General features: G+C 41.3%; 1 protein-coding gene across 1 annotated transcript in view; it reads left to right on the forward strand.

Annotated features, from left to right (window-relative positions):
* LOC141012044 (plectin-like) overlaps positions 1-21962 on the forward strand; it is a 67807-nt gene that overhangs the window by 11216 nt on the left and 34629 nt on the right. Inside the window, exon 2 of the mRNA XM_073485423.1 lies at positions 18910-18971. Within this exon, the coding sequence (XP_073341524.1) occupies positions 18910-18971 (62 nt within the window). The remainder of the gene's footprint in view (positions 1-18909; positions 18972-21962) is intronic.

Here is a 21962-nt window from a genome sequence, read left to right on the forward strand (position 1 = left end):
GTTCTAATTATGCAGGATATTTTTTGCATATTTATCACTTTACTGATGATGATGTTCATTAGCCTTGATACTTTGATCAATGCAGGTCATGTAACTAACCCTAAGAGCTCCAAAACAAGCTTCACGTGTGGTATGTTTACCCTGTGCATTAGTCATGTTCATGTGTAACCTTGAAACCTGTCAGCCGTTGTCAACTGTGCCCTGGCGAAGGTGCCGCCGGGACTTTCTGTGCCACTTTCACAAAGTGTCTGTTCTTAGATGCAGCTGCAAAGGGATTAGCCCTCATTACGCTCAGACAACGTGGGAGGCCTTCAATTTGGCTCACGTTGCAGTGTCCCCAAGACTGACAGTCCATAATGTCACAGTGCATATACTCAAACCAGTCCAGGCTGAACCGAGCTGAACTGAGCATATTTTCTACTGCACAACAACTAATGAGTGCTGTTGTAACAATGCTTCCAGGTCCCTCTCAAACCTGTCTAGTCAAGTTTGGCTATGTATCAAAGGCTTAGTTGTGTGTGTATGTGTGTTCTAGTGATGCTTCAATCAGATGAATCGCTCTTTCTTAGCCCTGGTTTAATCCACCTGCCAGGTTGGAGCTACTGCCAGTCCCCAAACCAGCTGCCAGCCTTTGAACCAACAGACAGTCTTACAAAAGACGTGAAACCCTTCTGTCTCTTCAGTGGCAACTGCTTTGATGGCTTTATCTTGGATTTCCCCCGGAGAAACAAGATTTGTATGCTCCCACCAGATAGTTCCCTCTAACACAGCAGATAAATAATAAGCTGTTTGATCCAATGACTGCACATTAGTTTGGTATATTACTCAGTGGCATACACAATCACTCGTTTTGAGCCATGCTCGTGGCAAGACCAGGAAAGGGTTTTATCTGTCGGTCAGTCCACTGCCTCGGTCTTGACTGAAACACCTCAACAAATATTAGATAGATTTCCATGAAATCTTTTACAGACATTCATCTCTCACACATTGAAGCCAACTGACTTTGTCGATGCCTTGACTTCATCTCTAGCATGATCAAAATTGCTAAACTGACTTAGCCACAGCTGTTTGTTTAGTGCTAATTTATAAATGATAGCAGGCTAAAACATTAAACTGAACATGCCGGATGTGCTTAGCATCATACATGCAAAAAATCGCAATGCAAAATGTTTCGCTTGGGCCTGAGTACAGTCTCACAAATCAAAAGTGCAGGAACATCCCCCCAGAGAAAGTGTTGGTATAGTCTTATCTGATCTAAGATGGCTGTAATTGAAAGGAAGGCAACAGTGATAAGGGGCTATGAGGAAACTGGGCTGAGATATGGGCAAGTTAATGTGTAACTTGGCTTCCATGCTGTTTTGAGATGTGGTGGTAACAAAAGCAAATGTTATTCAGGGCTTTTCAAACTGCACATTCTTCAACCTGTTAAGTTAACTTAGCCCATTCGCACACACAAATTGGTGACGGTTCACACTGCATTTCTGCTAGCCCCGGGGTAAATGTCCGATGGAACACATGGCTACTGTTTACATTCTACTCTGTTTACTTTAGTCCCATTTCACACTTTCACCTTTTAGGCTTGTGTTTACTTAATTTGCTAGGGATAACCCCGCAAACGCACAGCTAAACCTGCATGGAAGCGGAGCCATCAAGCCCAAAACTTAAGTGGGGATTGTCAGAAACCTTACTTAGCTGAGGGCTAACAGCTCCCAACAAGCCCTTTTGTGATGAGTAAATAGTATAATTTGGCTGGCTAATAGTAAAGGCAATAATTTGATCATTAATGACTGTGGATGATTACCATCTCCCAACCACCAGTTGGCGGACCATCAATGCTTTGTTCAAAATCCAATATAATTACTGTCCTTGTATCTCTCCGTCATTGTAAGATATGGCACTATGAGACAAAATGGCAGAGGAATGAGGAGATAAACCCTATACCCTTGAAATAACTGTTCAATCCTCTTACTCTGAGAAAACCAGACCGGTAAAAACATTCTTCTTCACATTTTTGTCTATGACTGGGAGCGCATCTATGATATTTTTTACACTTGAATAGTTTTTAAATGACACCAATATTAAGTATCTTCGGATTTAAGCTTAATATAGGCATGTGATCTAAATGTCGGTCAAACAGGAAGACTATACCCTTTGGCGCGTGATATCTACTGGAGTAGACGGATATATTTTCAGTCACATGAAAAGGAAATAGTATTGCCTTGATACACAACGATACATCACTCTAATCTGTGGTGACATTAGCTAATTTACCGTTGTTTATCTGACTCCAACATTATAATGTTCTATCTTATGCTTCTGAGATGCTGAAGAGTTAAATGCAGCTGCTGCCCCTGCTGATCTGTGCTCTTCAGTCCAGGGGCTTTCAGGTCTTAGCTGTCCACTTTTCGCTGGCGTCCGTTCTGCACGATGACAGCTCCGTCCTCTATCCACTCACTAGCCCCTCAGCTTGAGCTATCGCTTACCCCCGCCCTGAGTTGTTCAGCTTCCAGTCAGATGCACTACAACAGCTCTGCGTGTGCGGAGGTGGGAACATGGATATTAACATGCTCCTGCGACCATGTTGGAATGAGGTCAGCTGAAAGGTCGCGAGGAAGGGGGCGTGGCTGAGTAAGACTGTAAATAATCCGTGTCAGACACAAGGTGCATCAGTCGACATTTTCTCGCTGAACTTTGACTTCTCATCCGTGTTTGTTTTCCCTTTCTTACACTGCCAAAAGTGGCATGTCTCCCCAGGGGCCCAGGAGGATGTACCGAAGCAGATTTTTCTTAAATACAAACCCAAACTTGTCAATTCAGGTGTTATGGCGACATCATGTGTCACTTAACATTCATATTGTGTGAGGGAAGTTTTATAACACTGGGTTTTCCCCAGGCTGTTAATCGGACATTATATCGCTTAACACAAGAGGCCGGTAAAGAATTTTCTCAGGCACAACAGGTTGAACAGGTGGCTCTGAGCTAAATTAAGCCCACACTCCATCTCTCTTATACAGGAGCTGAGAGTTGAGAATGTGTCAAGTCATTTTTTACAACACTGGTAAAGTATAACGTCCTGCTTGACACGCTAAGAGCCCGAATGCCATTTAATCACACGCACTGCCAAACAAACGCTCTGTTAGAGATGAATGTCAGACACACGCCGAGCTGTGTGGGCCGTGGTGGCTGAGCTCTGGATCTGGCTTTGGCCTGGTTTGTGGAAAAGCCAGCATTCTTCCTGGAAACAGCCACAACTCCCACTCTGGAGCAATCCAGCTACCACTTACTGTGCACCAGTGTGTGTGTGTGTGTGTGCATGTGCAGTTTTTCCAGGGCTCATGAGTGTATATAAAACAGGCTAGATGGCCCACGCCACTGTGACTGGTGCTGGTGAACCAGTAGGCATGAGTCATAACATAAACAGTGAACTTGTGTCTCAGGGAAAACCCAAACGGGCTTTGGATACAGTTCTTATGCCCTCTGGGAACAGTAAAGGAACCCTGATGAGACAGAGAGACACATGGGACACATACATTTAGAGCTGATTTTATTTATGAGCAGCACTGGGACTGTGGAAACACATCCGGTAATGTACTGGGAGTTTATTTAAACCCCTCGTGACCTCCATTAGGAATTTCTCTGCACTCCATGGTCCATATAGTAAACAGTGACATCAGTAGTTTACCTAAGGATGCTAATGTATCTTGCGGTGGTCATTGTATGCAGCTATAGTTATTAATGTACTGCAGAAAACCTCAGACCTTAGTCAAATAAACAAAATGTGATTTTAGTGACATGTTAAAAGTTTCTCGAGGCTTTTTTCAGGCTTTCCGCCAATCCAGTTGTCTTTCTCTTGTAGACCGTCAGTTCTGATCCGTTAGTGGCGTCACAAAACCAGAAGTCTGACTTTAAAAGTAAAAAAAAGTCAAAGTACAAAACATTTTGGCATCTACATTTTGGCAAATGTGTTTATTCCCTCTTTCGATGAGAGTTTGAGATCTTTCTGTTCAGTATGATGCTACAGCCAGTTAGCTTAGCTAAGCACAAAGCCTGGACACATGGTAACACTAGCCTGGTTTTGTCCGGTGGGAAGAAAATCTTGGCTGGACACAGGGATTTTCTTTAGTGCTGTTGTCACCATGAGGTTGCATCCATCGAAAAGACTCTGTGAAGGGAGATGTAGCCCTGTATGTTACCCACTGTAGAAAAAAATGAATTGTCAGTTTTAGACAATGGATTAAACAAACCAGATATAACATGCTAAGATATTGAGCTTTACAGATGGTGGGCAGTATGATGATTCATGCTGTACCTTCAGATATTATATATTTGTTAACTATCACAGATTTTTGTAGGGTTTTAATGTAGCTATCTCTTTGAGTTGTACAACGTTAGTTTGGGCGGTTTGCTATAAATTGGTTGTTTATGATTGTACTTGATTTTTATCAAGGATGAGGGCATTTCTCTCATTTTATAATCAGTCTTTCTGCCTCTCAGAACATACTAGAAGTGCTGTCCTGTTGTCATTCTTTTTCCTCAGCTTTTCAGTTGATTTTCCAAAAACATTTACACAGTTATGGCACAGTATTCGCCTTCACTTTCATGTATTACACTCTGTCCACTTTGAATTTGTGAGCATATGCTGCCAATTAAATTCAATTAAATTCCAGGTACTATTAATACAGTCTGGCAGTAAATTTGGCATTCTTGAATCAAATTACATTAGATATTGGACAAACAACTTGTTTTCAACAACAAGCTCATGTTAACTGAGCAGGTCAAAAAAAGAGTCCCTCTTAGCACGTCACTGAAAAATGCTGCTCTGTGAGTGATTGTAGTCAGTGCAACATGTGAGAAGATCAAAGAGCATCCTGTAGGTCCTGGGTTAAAGGCCGCAGAAGTCCTAGAAGAAGAGAGCACGGCATATTTACGTCACTTTCCCTTTTAAATCTGACCTAGGAGCAGCTCAGCTGTGCCCTGTCATAAATTGTCACATCCTGCAGTTGACTGGCGACAGTAGGTGCGTGTGTCAGCTGGAACAGACTGCTCCTTTGACAAGACATAAAATCATGACTTGGCGATCTTAAGACAGTCAGGGTTTAGTAATGCTGGTTTTCAAACATATCAATTTGTGGAGCTGATTACATCATGCTTGTAGATTTTCCGCTTGGTTCTAGAAAGCCCAGAGATTTAAAAATTAGTTATTATATTATCATAAGAGCTGGGCCTGGAAAATCCTAAAGAAAAAGAACTTCTAGTGTCTCCTGCACTAGTGTACTCAGAGTCGTTTGGCTTCAGGGCTGCATTAAGAACTGCCTAGAAACATGTCATGTTTTTTGCATTAAAACTGCCAAGAAAAATGACATGAGTAGTCACGTACACCAACACACCCCGAGGCTCTCAAACACCTCCCATTTATACTGCTTGTGTGGGCAAAAACTGAAAAAGTAACATTGATCCTGGACAAATGTCAGACACAGGTGCAGTAGATTGATAAATAGATTATATAAGGGAAAAATATTTTTCTGTTGAAGCTATTACACAAAAAAGTTCAACAAAAGAGTTCAGTTTAGATTGTGTGATAGTTAATCTTAACCAAGTATGCATCACTGGATTGACATTAATTAATTGGATAATTAAGAATGAATAAGCAATCGTACACAATACATTTTACAGTAAATGTATTGATCAACGTAAGAAAAGATGACATAAAATAATGTTGACTTACCTGCTCAGCTCATGAATCAGGGGGGCAGGGCCAACTACCGGCTTTCATCTCTTAGAAAGCTGTTCCTGTTTCTTCTTTAAGTCTCTTCACACCAGCTGGCACAGTGTGCTCGGGACACAGAGGGCTACCGGGGGATCTTGTCTCAGGTTTATAATGGCTTCATTATGGAATCTGAATCGAGGGAGTCATCTAGCGATGAGCTCATATGAAGAAAGCAGCAGATATTTGTACAGTAAGATGTGTTGTACAGGTGAGTGGAGAGACCTGTGACTGTGTGGGGAGGAGTTACTTTATTGTACCGCATTGTTGTCAGCATGGTGAAACCACATGGTTGTTACTGTAGAGCCATTCACAGATAGGCTGGACAGAAGGTAAAAGTTTTCAGTTAAATGTACTTTATTTTAATGTAGTTTCAGTAAATGGATTATAAAGTGAGTAACTGCATTTATATTACTATTATTGAGAACAACATGGAGATTATTTTTTCATATTTGTTGTTTTACAAAAGAATTATAAATGCTCCACAGATTTCTGTACATGTATTATTATTATTATTATTATTATTAGTAGTAGTAGTAGTAGTAGTAGTAGTATTATAATTTTTATTATTAACACTACAAATCAGTGAGAAAAAAAGGAATCACATGGGCGCTATTCCACTAATCGACAGTCGGTGGCAGTAATAGGTCAAAAACGGCAGTGAAGAAGAAAACTGCAAGCTTTTGATGGTAGAATCATAAATATTTTAGCTGGTATTTACACATGCACTTCAGCAATGTAATTATAGCGTTTGGATCAGAAGCACTGAATTCAAACACAACTTGTTTGTTTACAAAAAACTCCACATGGTCCCTTTAATTTTAGATTTCGAGAATACTGTATATCAACATTACAGTCAAACATGGGTGTGAGACAGCTGGCTCACTGTTGTGAGTGTGCTATTTCTGTTGTTTATCTAGTGCATGACACAGACTCTTAACCTGCCCAGAGTTAGTGTGTCGTCGGTTTTAGACACACACTTAAAAGGTTAGAGCAGCTTGTATGTAGCCTGAGGTGTGAAACCCAAACCCAAAACAAATCCACGATGCAGATGATGCTGCTCATAAAGCACACTGATGTGAGCTCATATTAATAATCAAGTATTATTATGATCTGGTATATCTTGTGATTCATTTGTATTTCATCTCTACTGCGGTGAATTCATTCATGACCTGAGTGAAATTCAGACAACAGAATTAAACAATTTACTGCCAATGGTAAGAAAACACACAGTTAAGAACAGAAGTTTAAATTGAGAACTTCAGTCAATCCACATTGAACAAGTGGGAAGAAAGACAGAGTGCTGGGTTGGCTCTGAGAACTGAAGTCCTGCCCCACATGCAGTTAAACCTCCTGTTCCAGGACAAAAGATAACCTGGATGTGAGGGCAGGACTTCAACTCTAAGAGCAGCGTCTGCATACGTTATTTCAGTCCTGAGGGGGGAGCTCTCCCACTGCATTACACAGCACAGGGTGAGCCATGAAGAGGTGAGACTGGCTTCTCAGTGCACAAAGTTATAGCAGTGGTTGAAATCAGTTTTCTGAACATACACAGTTATGAAAATGGTTCAGTGAATAGAGAAGAATACTCTTGTCTGAAGGGGAAACCTCTCTCCTTGGATGATGTTCTTATAATGAGACTCACAGAGTTTTGCCTCCGGCGTCCGCAGCTGCAATAAATCTCACAGTAAATTCGAACATGAGTGAAGAAGAATCTCACGCAATACATACATTACGATCACAGACAAGCCCTTTGGCATGCCTGTGTCATGATGGGATAAGGCACCACACCTACAGTATGGGAACTGTCTGTCTGAAAAGTCGAGCACTGAGGTGTGGTAACATGTGTCTGACGACATTAAAAAGTCAGCATGGTGTCAGATGAAGGAAGCTCAGGCCTTTTGATTGACTAGAGGTTGTGGTAATGGTTTGTTGTAGCTTAGAGCAAATCCTCATAGAATAGTGTTGTTGTAAATGAGTAACTACAACAGATAATGAAGTGGTCGTTAGGGTCTGTTCAGGGCAGCATTATCTCTACTAATTAGTTTCAAAGTAGCATGCTCACACTGATACTGTCAGGCTTTATCTACAGTCAAGTATGATTGATAACTTACATTGCATAATCTATATTTTTTACCAGCATGTTACTATTGTGAGTGACATCACATCAATGTGTTAATAACTACTACGACTACGACTTTTTTTTACAGTGTAATAGTGTCAGTATCTGATCGCTTCAAAGGTTTTCCATGTACCAGGGTTTTGTTTAGGTACTTCTTACTTAGGTATTTCATTTTATTCTAACATTCCTATTTTCATACATATTGGGCTTATTTTCATTGTAGTATTCCCATTAAATCTCTTCAGAAAAGTACTGTATTTTGATTGAGAGAAAACTATTAATCTCCTATTCAATCTTCAAATCTTTTGTTAAACATTAAAAAACAGAAAGCTTGTCATATTCCTTTCTGGAGTTCTTCTTTCATAGTTCACAGCTTCATAGTTGCAGGATCCACACCCAGAAGAAGTTGGGTGTGGTTGTGCTCTGGTGCTATCTGGTGGTGAGAGAGAGCAGCTCCAGTGTGAGAGAGCAGTGCTGTGTGGGTGGAGGGTGGTGTTTTCCTTTCCACGTCAGATCAGTCATTCAATCGGAGACTCCTTCGTGTCTGTGCCTAAAAATACAGCCGTGAGTAAACGTCAGTCATAGCTCCCAATGCACATGGTTCTGTATGTTTATAGCTGTTGGCATAGAAACGTCGCTCAAGTTCCCCCTTTTCCACGTTTATTTTGGCGTTTGGAAACTGCCAAGGGGACCATAGCGTATGGAAATACCACATGTAGTAATAATGGATTAATAGAACACAAGAGACAAAGGAACCCGCAATATTTACGTTCAGTTTAGTAATAACGGCTGATATTTCTTCTACCTTCTTATACGAGTACGAGTTATCTCTGTGCAGCTATAAAGATTAGAAGCAACAAATCATTTGCCAGAAATTGAGTAGCACAAAAGAAAAACAATTTGATTTTAAAATTAATTCAATTAGATTTAATGAAATAATAATCCACAATATTCCCATTGAGAAAATCCATTTCGCTGCACTTAGAGCTGAAACGTTTAGTTGATTATTGAATAAGTCAAATTACAAAAAAAGACAAACACCAAAAACTAATCGGCAGCTATTTTGTTTAGAGAATAATCGTCATTTTTCAAGCAAAAACATTATTGGTGCAGCTTGTCAATTGTCAGGATGTGCTTTGATTTATATAACAATGAAGTGAATATCTCTTTCTTTTGAACTGTCAGATGAAACATTTAGGATGGCCATTGACTGCCATTCCATAGAGTGAATAATAAATTGGCTAATCAAGGCATTGATCAACAATCACTAATTAAAAATTGTTTGTTGCTAATTCAGTTCAGTGAAGCTTTTCTATTTAACTTCTGATAACCCCTGATAAGGCTTTTCCAGGAAGAAATTGATATGTTTTGTACCCCGAGTTTGTTTGGAACAGGAGAAGAAGAGCTGTGATGGTTGAGCAGCAGTATGCAAACAGCACAGCAAACAGCTGTGGGACCTCGGCAAAGTCCACAGTATTTCACCATGCAGCGAAGGAAACATGGCAAGGAACAGTTGGTGGTCATTATCTCATCCCAGCCCACAGTCACAGCCTTTTTCAGATTTATGACCCCGCAAGTGCCCTTTGAGTATGATAATTAAAGACACAGTGAAGTGGTCAGAAACACCACCGACACAGCTCTAAATATGTGCTAACTTGCACTTTATTTAGGCACCAAATCTGTAAACAGCTGAGGAAAAAAAAAGTTGCAACTTCCCCCTGAACACAAAGACAAAATAAACTCAATATACTCTTTTAATATGACACTGATTTAACTTACATTTGGCAAATTAATGTTATAATTTGCAGGAGTTTATTGACTCATACATAAGTAATCTCTCTCAATCATCTCTTAGGACCCAGAAGAAGTGTGCTCTGCCCTCTACTTGTATTTCGTGATGATCTTGCTGTGTTCTGGCCCTGATTTAGAAAGCGGGTTTCCCATCTTGGGGATTAGTCAGCCCAGAGTTCAGGTTTAAATTCAGAGTTCGTCAAACCCTCTCTCTCAAACAGACCCCCGGAGCATTTCTGTGCGCCAGCATTTTTCTCGAGGAAGCTACTTGATTGCTGGATCTCATTCCTAGGTTGTAACTGTAAATACTGACAAGCCACCAACTGAAACTGTGGGTTACAATCAACTACTTTTCTCCTGAATCACTTGCTGCACCTTTGAATCAAGCATTTACAAACAGCAAACAGCAAATCCTGCATAGAATGAAGCTTAAACTGACCCCTCTGTCTACGTTTCCGGCCACAGCAGCACCTTAACATTTCGTTGCTCTCACCTGCAGAGGGAGGCACATGCTGTTTTAAGTGTTCTCCTCTGTTCCAGTCAAACTGCAGCTACCTCAGCAATCTTTCCCAACTGCCCTGTTTCACTGGAATGCATCAATTTTTAAGCATTAGCAACTGACACAATCCCAGATGTGGGGCTTTCCACAGAGTCCTTTAAGGCTTCTGAGGCTCAGCAGTGAGCTATTTTAAAACTCAGCTGCCGTGGCTAATCCAGAGGCTTGTTCAGTCTGAGTTAAATTGGGTTTGCAGCCTCATCGTTGGATCTAATTCTGACAACATTATCTGAAGTCTGCTGACAGGTCGGAGATACGTGCGGGTAATAACCGGACAGTGCATCATGGCACAGTTATGACCCGCCCCTGCAGTTGGATTGAATGTCTTGAGTGTGTATCTGTATAAATTTACACATTTAAAGATCCTAAAAGTGTCAAAATGTCAAATATAAAGTCACTAGAAGTCTTAGTTTTTGGGTTTTTTTTCCGTTTTCTTATTACAGAACAGGATTAGATATAAATAAATCTTACCTGATTTATTAAACACAGTTAACGGCTAATTTAACACAATTATATTTAATAACATAGCCTCAGTGCTCTCATTAGCTTTGCCTGTCTGAAACACAAGCTGCCCCTGACAGCAGTTTTCCACCGAGTCTGTGTTTTGTTTCTTCGGGTTTTCTTCTGTTTTAGTATTTAAGTGGATTTTCAATGGAATCAGTGAAATGTTTCATATTTGGTGGGACACATGTCAGAGTGCATGATGATCACAGTGTGGTTTATACTGCTTTTGATCTTCATCATCTTCATCTTCAAAAGGACAGTCATGGTGCCAAAGCTCTCTCTCTACATGGCATGGGGTTGTTGGTTTTTTGTTTTGTATAATAAGAACAGCAGAAATACGATCTGCTGTAGGTGGCAGCTACCCGGCAATGCCTCCTCTCCCTCTCCCTCCTCTCCTTACTCCTCCTTCTCCTCTTTACAGAACAAATGAGGTGATAATCCTGGGTGTGTTAAGGCTGCTCCTAGTTTTATCAGCATTCCTTTTCATGTGGGGTGTGGTGGGCAGATATTGCCGTAAATGCTTACACTTTCACCTGAATTGACCATAGGAGGACAAGAGGGTTAAAGGGAGGCAGTTAGGGAGAGGGGTTGAACTCGCCAGGGGGAGTAAATCATTTCTGCGGCTTTTTCATCCTCTACAATGGAAGGTGTTGTTCCGCCTCTCTCTGTCTAAACCTTTGAATCTGCTCGGCCGTTCAGCTCTTTCAGAAACCATAATGACACATTCTTCGGATTCCTTTGTCATCTAATGTGTTGGCTTTTGTTTGAGTCCCAAGTGCATAAATGCAGGTTGTTCTAGCCCCAAATGGTTGCAAGCTCAACCATGTGTTTGTCAGTATTCATCAGGGCATGTACTTTATAAACAGATTTGAGACTTTTATGACATTGATTTCTTTTTGGCATGAAACCGAAAAAAATGGGGACTGCAGAAGGGTTTGTGGGAAATGTGGCTTTTCGGAACCATAAGCACTGGTGTGGGATAGAACCAAGCCATGATGTCAGTGGTCAGATCTGTTTATGGTAATTATAGCAAACAGTTTTCACAATGATACAGTTTATTCTTCGGTAACTAGGCTCAGAGTCTGTGGCCATGATAGCAGCTCAGTAAGGCTGTGCTTAGCTAAATGCTATCATCAGTCAGCAAGTTAACATACTCACAAAGGCAATGCCGACATGCTGATGTTAAGCAGGTTTTATGTAAACCATGTTCATCACATAGACTGTATACAGAAATGGATGTAGCCACTGTGCCATCACCGACTCATTTGTGGAATACCTTTTTGAAGTCTCGCATTATGGCATTATGGGGGTCGCCATCTTGGTTTTTGAAGCCAGAAGTGACCATATTTAGATGAGAAGCTGGAGAAGGAGAGAGGTAATAGGTGGATCTAGCTGAGAAACCCCAGGACACCATGCAGGTCAATGTGATAGAAACAGTCACAAGGTAACCATGCCCTCAAGCATACCATGCTTTATCACCTATTGCACTCTCAATAGGACATCATGCTGTATTGAGTAGGAATAGAACTAGCAATTGAGACCATAAACTTATTAGGCAACAGTTTACTCAGGTAAAAAAAACAAGTGAAAAGTTGGGTCATTTTCTCATAGACTGCCATACATTTTAAACTTTTTGCAACCAATTTAGCTGCCCCCGCTGGCTATTGGAAAGCATGCAGGTTTAAAGTTCTTACGCATTGGCTTTACTTTTAAGACCTGAAAGCTACCTCCACTTCTTTAAACAGTCTATGCTACACCATCATAGCATGCTAATATTTGCTAGTAAACAGTAAACACAAAGTACAACTGCAGCTGATAGGAGTGTCTTCAGCTTTAGAGGCATAAAAACCAAAGTATCAGACAAATTAAGATCACCAGAACTCGACTTTCCTCTCCCAGCTAGCAGTCAGCTCTCAGAACGCCTGCTCTGCAATGCAAAATCAGCGTGGAAAGAGGAAGACCAACTTCCCTGTCACTTCTATCACAGAAAGGATCAAACCTCAAACTTGGCATTTAGAGAGAAAATACTTTCTCCTCCTATTTTCACCAGGCGCTCTCTCTGCTCGTATAAAAAGCTCAAGTGTTCCATCTGGTTTTGATGAGGCCAGATGAGGGAGCAGTGTAATAGGCATGTTGAGACCTTAATGATATGTCTCCCTTTTGGTGGAAAGATCTCATGACTAAGATGTTCCACACTTTCTGCACCCTCGCCTGCCCGCTCCCATCTGGGTCCCCTGCTGGTGTTTCCCGTGAGGTTTAGACCTCCAGCTTATACTGTTTGGGTGTGAGTGCGTGCTCCACTGCCAGAATGTCACCAAGCTCTCAGCTACCATCTACTGTTGCTTCTGCATCTCAGATAACCTGGAAAACCATTTGTATTGTGTTTCATTCAATTAGGCTCTATTCAACACTGTATGTCATTAATGAAGTATCTTTATAGACATTTTGCTCTTGTCATTCATTCAAGCCTGATATGTTACAACTATTTGAATTTGGCTGTGGACACAAAAGCATTTTTTAAAAGAAATCCACTCTGTCCTTCACAGTATTTGCTATGATTCCTTCCCTTTCCCTCATTTAATTACCTGCCCACATACCACTCCTTAATTCCTCTGCTTGCCTAGACATTGTATGGAGCTACAAAGGTGTGTCTCCAAATTTGCTAACGTGGCTCCAAATGAGTCAACGCAAGGATCCACACACTCACACACGCCCGCAGAGACAAACTTACACTGACACATTAAGTACCTTCATGTTCATGCAGGTCGTGTTCAATATCCTGCTCTCTGCAAGAAAGAGTGGTTCTAGGTGGCTGGTGAAGTGATGTCAGTCAGGGTGGGGGAAATGAGATATATACCCAACTTAGGGCCTGAGAGGCAGGATTTAGCAGAGGTAGGACACACCCTATCCTCCAGTTTATCTGTCAGCACATGCTGTAGCCATATAGGGGACCAGTATGGAGGAAATCTATGGAAATAAGACCCGGTCTCTTTTGACATGAGGACAAATCAGATGGAGAAAAACTTGCAAGCAAGAATATGCAACTTAAGATATAACACAATCATCCCTTTACAAGGAAAAGTCAAATTAATAAGCAATAAAATGCACAGTTGCTCAGTTTAATACACTTGGTGGTTTTGCTGCGCATGGTGGCTGATTTCAGCTAAGATATTGTTGTGTATCTTGAAAGTACTGAGTCACTTTACTGACTGAATGACTCCTTTTTACTTGTGCTACTGCAGGTTTAGCATTAATCATTATCCAGTCATTGTAACTTGTTGCCGCAGGTGCCACTGTTAAGCAAAAGGTACATGGGATCGCTTGAACAGAAATTTGGCCGATGAAACTGCCAAAAATTCCTCATCCCCAGTCATTTGGATTTGATGATTGTCTGAATGGTCCAAGGTGCATTCTTGTTTTACTCTTTCTGAAAATGAACCTGTCATGGAATAATACTTTATATCCAAGGTGTGTTGCTCAGAATCTTCCATTAGGAGAACCCATAAACATTGTTCCAGTCATGCTTTTGTCATTACACTGCACCTCCCTGGCAAAATCCTCTGGTTAACAGGAAGTGATGCATTTGATGTTCTTTAATTTGTTTGGACTAAATGCCGCTGAGCAGGAAATGAGTAGTTAGGCTGAAAAACAATGGTGGAATACATCATGTGACAAAGAAAGGAACTCTGGCACAAGGCTATCATGATACCAAAAAAGTATGACACTAGTATATATAAAAAAAAGATACTAAAAAGAATATTGTTTTTCCTTTTTTAATTAACAATATACAGACAACGTTGATACATAAAATGTCACTGAACACATACCAACACATTTGTAATTATGTTAAAATCTGTGCAGCCTTGTGTCGAAAATCTGATTGTAGAATACTTTCAGTACAGCATCAGGTCTTTCGATATGTAGAATGCAGATATCGTATCGTTTTAAACACGCGGAAGCGGAAAAAGTATTGCAGTATCAATGCTTTTGACAACCTTAGTCCAGCGAGAGTGACTCAAATTCACCAACTTCATCAAGTAATAAGCAAAAGATCTTACAGATCTGGATCTTTAATTGAATTAAGGAGGGAGAAATTACATTGCAACAATGAGAAATAAAGCGAGGATCTTTGCAGAAATCAAAACAAACAACTGTGTTTTCCACATGTGTTCATTTCTGTAAAGTTAAGAGCTGCTTTTTTTCTCAGTAAGTCAGTGATGTTCAGGGTGTGGTCAATCATTACAGTCTGGAATCTGTAACAGCCCTTCCCAAAACTATCTTATCCCCCATCTCTTCTCCGTTTGGGTCACAGTGAGTTACTCATAGTGTGAAATTTCGGAGGAATGCTGTGAGTAAGTAATGATTAACCGTGCGTGTGCGCGTGCGTGTGTGTGTGTGTGTGTATGTCTGAGACTCTTTACCATTTTAGGCTCTTGTTGGATATCTATCTGTTTGACATGTGGGTGTACATTGTAAAATGTTCATTAAAGTTTAGTGCAATATGAGGTAAAAGAAATGATCAGCACACGGACTTTTATGACTTTTTATTATCCCTAGTGACTCAGCCTGTGTGTGCGTTGGCTTGCGCAAACGATGCGATTAGCTGATAGCACATGCAGGTTACCACACCTCGTCCTTCCCCACCTCTCCTCCTCCCTTCCTTGCTTTGGCGAAACACGGCACCCTGCAGGAGGAAGGGGTGTGTTCAGAGCCCTGCCCACTATGTCCTCCACTAAACACACACTCGCACATCACTCACAAGGACAGGCCCAGACTTCATAGCCCACAGGCACCACTTGCTATGAAAGGAAGAAAGTGAGCGGAGGAAAAGGGAAAAGGAGGAGAAAAAAACAAAAAAAAAAACAGGAGAAGGGCAGAGCCGAACTCAATAAGGGAGTGAGGAGTTTGAGAGGAAAGAAGGGAAGAGAAATCATAGGTTTGTGAAGTGCTGAGTGGATTGTGGCCACGGGACTGCATACTCTGGGACCAACCGAGGGCCAGAGGGACAGATAGAAGCGAGGGAAGCAGAAGTTGCCATCAAGGGGAAAATCGCCAAGGATATTTCATACTTAGGATTATTATTCTGTGAGCTGACAAACGGTGACAATGACCTCTCCGCAGCAGAAGTACAGGAATTTCTCCTCTGACAGCATGGGCAGAGAGAGGGTGCCCTCAGATGAAGGCTATTACCAGGGGATGCTGAAGGCGATGGACGGCAGGAAAGGTACCAGCATGGTGGCAGTTAATGGAAAATAGCTTAATTGCAAGCCTTGATCTTGATTTATTTGTTCCCATATGTGTGAGACGCCGCTGGGCATGGAGAAGTAAAAGAAGTATTTAATGGAACTGGACGGTGTTCAAGTTGTAGTTTTTTCTTTCTCTCAGAGCTTTATGTGTTGAGGCTTGATTGGGTAGCTTGTTGTGTAATCCATGATTTTGGACAGCAGTAAGATCCTCCAAAGGAAGATGGTGGTGTCTGATCTCCAGCACTCTACTGTAACATTGTATTTAAATGTGTGACATTCAGTTTTTCTGATTGGACTGTAGCGTCCAGTGTTTCTCCACACTCTGACTCTAAGGAGGGAACTCCCCTTTTCTAATGCATCAGCAGCTTCCTCACTTTGTATTGGTCAGCAAGGCCCATTCACTATTTTTATTGTGCAGCATGCATGTGTTTGCGGGTGAATGAGTCACTGTAGCTACAGTCTGTTTGGCTGAAGTTGTGCTGTAGACAGGATGAATGATGTGTGACATCTCCTTCCTTTTTCTCCCGATCAGCTTGTTCCTGTTTTCGGACATTTAGGGCGTTTTAGGACATTTCTAAAGGTCTAATATGCCTATTACACAAATTGATTCTGGTTTCACCATGCAGTGATTTACAGGGGTCGATTTTATCAGCACACTTTGAATCATCCATTGTGATTGTGTTTTTTTTTTTTACTATGTAAAAAATAACTAAAAAGCAAAAGTCCTGCACTCAAAATCTCCCTATTAGCTCTGAACTTGTAGTATCAGACAAAGTAGAAGTCCTCATCAGGCAGGACAAATGACCATAATCATGTTATATTATTAAATTATACTATTAGATCATTATTAGTAACGTATTAATGTGTTAAGTATCTGGCTGAGGGGGGGCTAATTTTAAATAGACCGGTCATCATTTCATCTATAAGACTGGGCCATATTATATAAGGTTATCATAGGTTTTTGTATAAAATCTTAATCTTCAAAGTAACCAGTAACTATAGTGGTCACGATAATGTGGTGGAGTAAAAAGACATTATTTCTCCTTGAAATTGAGGCAAAAAAACTATAATGTAGAATTAAGAAATACTCAAGTACCTTAAGCCCTACTTGAGCACAGTACTGATGTAACTGTACTTAGTTACAGTACTGTTGACTTCCATGCTGTTTTGGGTGATAAACTTCACTGAATACTGTTTGTGTCTGCTGACATTTGATACCTGAAGTTCACTCAGCCCGCATCCACTCATGTACGTGTCACTTATGAAGAGCAATGAGTCCACAAAGAGTTGTTGTGCTTGAAACAGGATTAAGTAACGCGGTGTGAACAGAGACCTAACAGGTCAAGGTGCAACTCCTCTGGGAAACCTCTTTCCTCTCGTGTGTGTCACCAATCATCAAACTTCCACTCTGGGTGACATTTGGCCTTCTTGGCAGCAAGTAGAACCACAGAGGTCACATAGTAAAGCTTAGTCCCTTGTTGGTTTGAATGATAAATGAGGAGGTTAAAGGGCCATGGTGTCTATATGAGGTTTCCATGGAAACGTACTTCCACAGCACATTTGCAGAAGTCGCCGCTGATCGTAGCCTCTGGGCGTCTATTTTGTTTCAGCACTGAATCACAGCCCCTTGCTTTTCGTTGCTGGGTGTGTCACCGCACAGCAGACAGTCAGATCGCTCCATTAAAGCTGATAACACAGAGGACATTGTGTGATGTCCAGAGTTCATTCTGGCATAACGTGAATGGAAATGGTTGCTGTGTGAGTCACTGAAGGTGGGTTCCTCAGTGAGAAGACATGAAGTGGCATGGAGTGAAGAAACTCCCCGAGCTGGCTGATTTGTGCCTTCCCTTATCAACACGTCTTCAGGTGAAATCCAAACCGTTCAGTGAACCACAGCCTTTTGAGCAAATGGGCTCACACCAGAGCGCTGGAAACACGCCGATCCCTCCTCTGTGTCCATAATAAATGTTGCAGCGACACACCTTGTGGTTTTTTGCCTGATCTCCAGTAGAAACATAACACTGGGAGGGTGTGTGCTGGTTTGTTGTCTTAGTGGGGTGTGTTCCTTGCCAGCTTCTTGTTGTTTCTTGTTGGAAGATTGCACTCTAATAGTAAAACCATGTTTCCTGGTAATCATGCAGAGAATCTTCACACTTCAAGAACATCTGGGGCTTTGTGATGGAATTATTTTTTATGGATGTTTCTGCCCAAGAGCACAGCTGGCAGTGGTGTGAGGCATGACCTTGCATATACAATGTTTCTTACACAATAGGGGTGCATCTGCCGACTATGACTGTGCTCTGATGGCGGTCTGACTCAGATGCAGGCCGGCACAACCAGGTGGCGTTTTTCCACCCAGTGATGAATCTGTTTGTCCTACACAATTCAAACAAGTCTGAAACCTCTGGGATTCCCTCTTTTGTTTACTGCTTTCATGAACAAAAGCATGAAACTTCCAACTTCTGTGTCCATGCTGTAATTTTCAACTTGCAGCTAAGCTACACATTAAAAGAAATAATTAGCCTAAAACAGTTATTATAAGTATTTAAATTTTTTGTCAATCTTCCCTTTCATTTAATTACAAAAGTTAAATCTAAAGTGTCAAAGTTGGGATACAAACCTAATGTTTTTATTCAGTTATTACACATAAAACCTAATCTGTTTTTCTAAAGTATTAGACATAAAACTTATGCAACTCAAATTGGTTATTCTGTCTCCTGTAATAAATTACACATCTAACTATGTAATTTATTCACATTGACTAAACATTATAGAAAAAAACGACCCTTTACATTAAACTTATGTAATATGTACATGTAATTAAAATACCACTCAAGGCTAATTATTTTGAGTGTGTAGCACATGTTGTTAAACGTTTAACGTTTCCAGATTTTGATGTCTAACAGGTTTTTTTTCTGTCTCGCAGATGAACGAGATCGAGTACAGAAAAAGACCTTCACAAAATGGGTGAACAAGCACTTGATAAAGGTAAGAGCGTCCTCCACTTTCATTCTTATCATGTCGGCCTTGTGAAGGCACATAAATGCTCACATTCCTGCCCACACACGCCTAACACGTCATGTTCCATATTAATTTTCACACAAACAAGGTGTAGTTGTGCAAAAAAAAAAAAAAAAAATGGAACGACACCAAAAAATAATTGCAAATTATACTCTCTCTGAACCTGTGGTTCACTGCTATCTTACATAACAACCACGGTGGCTATTAAAGGGTTAATCTCTATGCCTGTGGTCCAGGACTAATTAATACCAGTGGATGTTCTCTCAGCAAATCATCATACCTACTGGTCTACAGCCACAGGATGCTGTTTTGGATGTTTAATAAATGTTGCAACTCAGATGTTAAGAGGTTATCGACCTCCATTTGTAGAATTAAGGGGGGGAAAAAAGTTGGTTTATGTTTGTGTTGGCAAGAATTTTTGTAGTGTTAATGTCTGACACTGCATAATGAAGTCAAAACAATAATCATGGGGGATAAAGTCTACAAAAGGAGGATAATGTTTTGGTTGGCAGGAGGTTGTATGAGATATTGTCAGTGTAAATATTAGAGGCCTCAAACACAACAGTACTGTTTCAAAGCATGCAAGCCGCGGCAATGAACACACATTAGTGGGTCAATTATTGTCTCGTACTCTCTAACAACGCGCCGTAATGCGGAGGCTCACCAGAAGTCCAGTCTGTCATCAGCTGGGAGACTGTGTAAACCTTCCATCAGCGCTCATCCACTCTCACCTACCTCACTCTCCATCCTCAAACAACAGCCCGTAAAGCCCTCCAATGCATCACACATTCAGGGAGGTAAACAGGTCAGGACGGGGCCGCACTCCTCACTCTGAAGTTCCTCATCAGGAGTGACAAATTAGCCCCCCGTAACACAATCCCCCTCCCACAGAGCAGTAAAAATACTCCTGCTTGTGCCGCTTTTCTTCCAGGAAACTCCCGTTGGCTACGATACATTTACAGCCTTCTGACATTACGCGCTTCCACATTATTTGTATATTCACTCCACACACACAGGCCCATTCATTTTTTATTTTTTTTTATAAATGGAACAAGAGGGAAAAAATAAGCACAAAGAGAGTGTTTTCCTTTCCATGAGTGTGCAGTGCTAACGCATTCTGCTACCAAAGTGCAGAGTAACACAGTTACTCCCTCTTGTTTCTCTTAAGTGTTCACTGTGAGTTTCGGAGGGTGAGTCACACACATCTGGACTCACTTAGCTCCTTCTGAAAAGGCGAGTTCTGGTCTCGGCCCGGAGCCCGCGGTGGTTAAGGCCCGACGGTAGCACATATGCCGCGCAGACTCCTGGGTCTGGGTGGCTACCTTCGTTCATGCCCGACCTAAACTGATGTGAGTGAAGTTGCACACACAACGATGTTGTTATCATTACATTATATAAGGATATTTTTTTCTCAAAAGATTGAAATTTGGGCAACCTGATAGCTCACCTGGTAGAGCTGGAGTCCACGGCAGCGGTCCAGGTTTTGAATCCGACCCATGCCTCTTTGCTGCCTGTCTTTCCCCACTCTCATTTTCTGATACTCTCTAAGCTGTCATATCAAAATAAAAGGCTTTAAAGTCCCCCAATTTTTAGATTAAGCTTGATTGATATCTTTTTTTAATAGCTGTAATCCAGTTTCCATTTGATTAGGAACCATGTAAAATTTATATATACAGCATCAAGGAACAAGAAAAGGACATGTTTGGTCGGGAAAGTGTTAACTCTGTGGCTCAGTGTGTTCCTCTAAGGTTAAAGTGATGCTAAACTGATTTAATGGCTTAATGGTTGGCTTGACAGGAGCAGACTATAGGTTGGGTGCAGCCATGAAAAGCTGTAAAGGGCCGTCGAGTGGTTTCCTGTGCTCAGTAAATCTTTTTTTCTACTGTGTAAGACAGAGTGGTACGTCAGAGCGGCTGCAAAACCCAAATCTGTTTTCTAGCTGATTCCTACAAGCTACACTTGATTAGCTTAAAAGCTACAATTGTTGCAGATTGGGTTCTGATTACGCCTTGCTGTTTAGCCTTGAGAGCTCTGAGGAATTGCACAAGATGATGCAAACATTGTGTAAAAAGCAGAGGCATGATAAGTGTTTTGTCTCCAAACAGTGTATCGCAGTCATGCAGAGAGCGAAACTGGGGCGAGGGGCTGTCAGACATGTGTGCTAATGGTTTTCACCTTGAAAAGTTTATGGAGCGACTCTTTCTGACTGCGAGGGGGCAATTTGTAGCGTCACACCCACCTTTCAGCAGACACGCCGTGGCTGAGCAGACCACAGCCTCTTCAGAACAAAGTAATTGAGGGGTGGTGACAGATGGCTCTTCAGTTCACACTAAGGACATTGAGGAGTGTTTAGATAATCACAAACTGATCGTTTGGAGAAAGGAAATGAATGATCAGATGTCATATCTGTGATTAGGATGTTTTAAGTTTTATGATTTTGTGCAACTCAAGGGCACAGATACTCCTCAAATACTGCACACTGTGCAAGACACTCCGCTATATATCCCATCTTAAGAAGTTTATCTGTGTGTAGACAGTGAGCCCTAGTGGTGGAAGTGTTGGTTACCTCCGCCACACTCAGATCCACACTGTATTCTCATCTCCACAGGCAGGGAGGAGCATATCTAAGGTTGGAAAGCTGTGTTGAAATTCTTGCCAACATAAATCAGCCACTGTTGTAACTTGCAAAGGAAATTTGCTTTCATTCCATTTCAGGGCCGAGGCCTCCTGAACCTCCTTCACCCATCAAACAGATGACAAATGCATGAACTGAATCTGTGATAGAACTAAAGAAATGACTCGTTTAATCTACTTTGTTTCATATCTCTGACCCTCATGTTCATTGTCAAATCATCCATTTCATGCTCTTCATTTCATGTGCACTGATTTCTTCTCCTACCCTCCTCTCTCTCCCTTGTTTCCATCCTTTCTGTTTGTCCATTTCTCATCCATCTGATC

This window comes from Pagrus major, chromosome 17, assembly GCF_040436345.1.
Source record: "Pagrus major chromosome 17, Pma_NU_1.0".
In the NCBI taxonomy this organism is placed as follows: domain Eukaryota; kingdom Metazoa; phylum Chordata; class Actinopteri; order Spariformes; family Sparidae; genus Pagrus; species Pagrus major.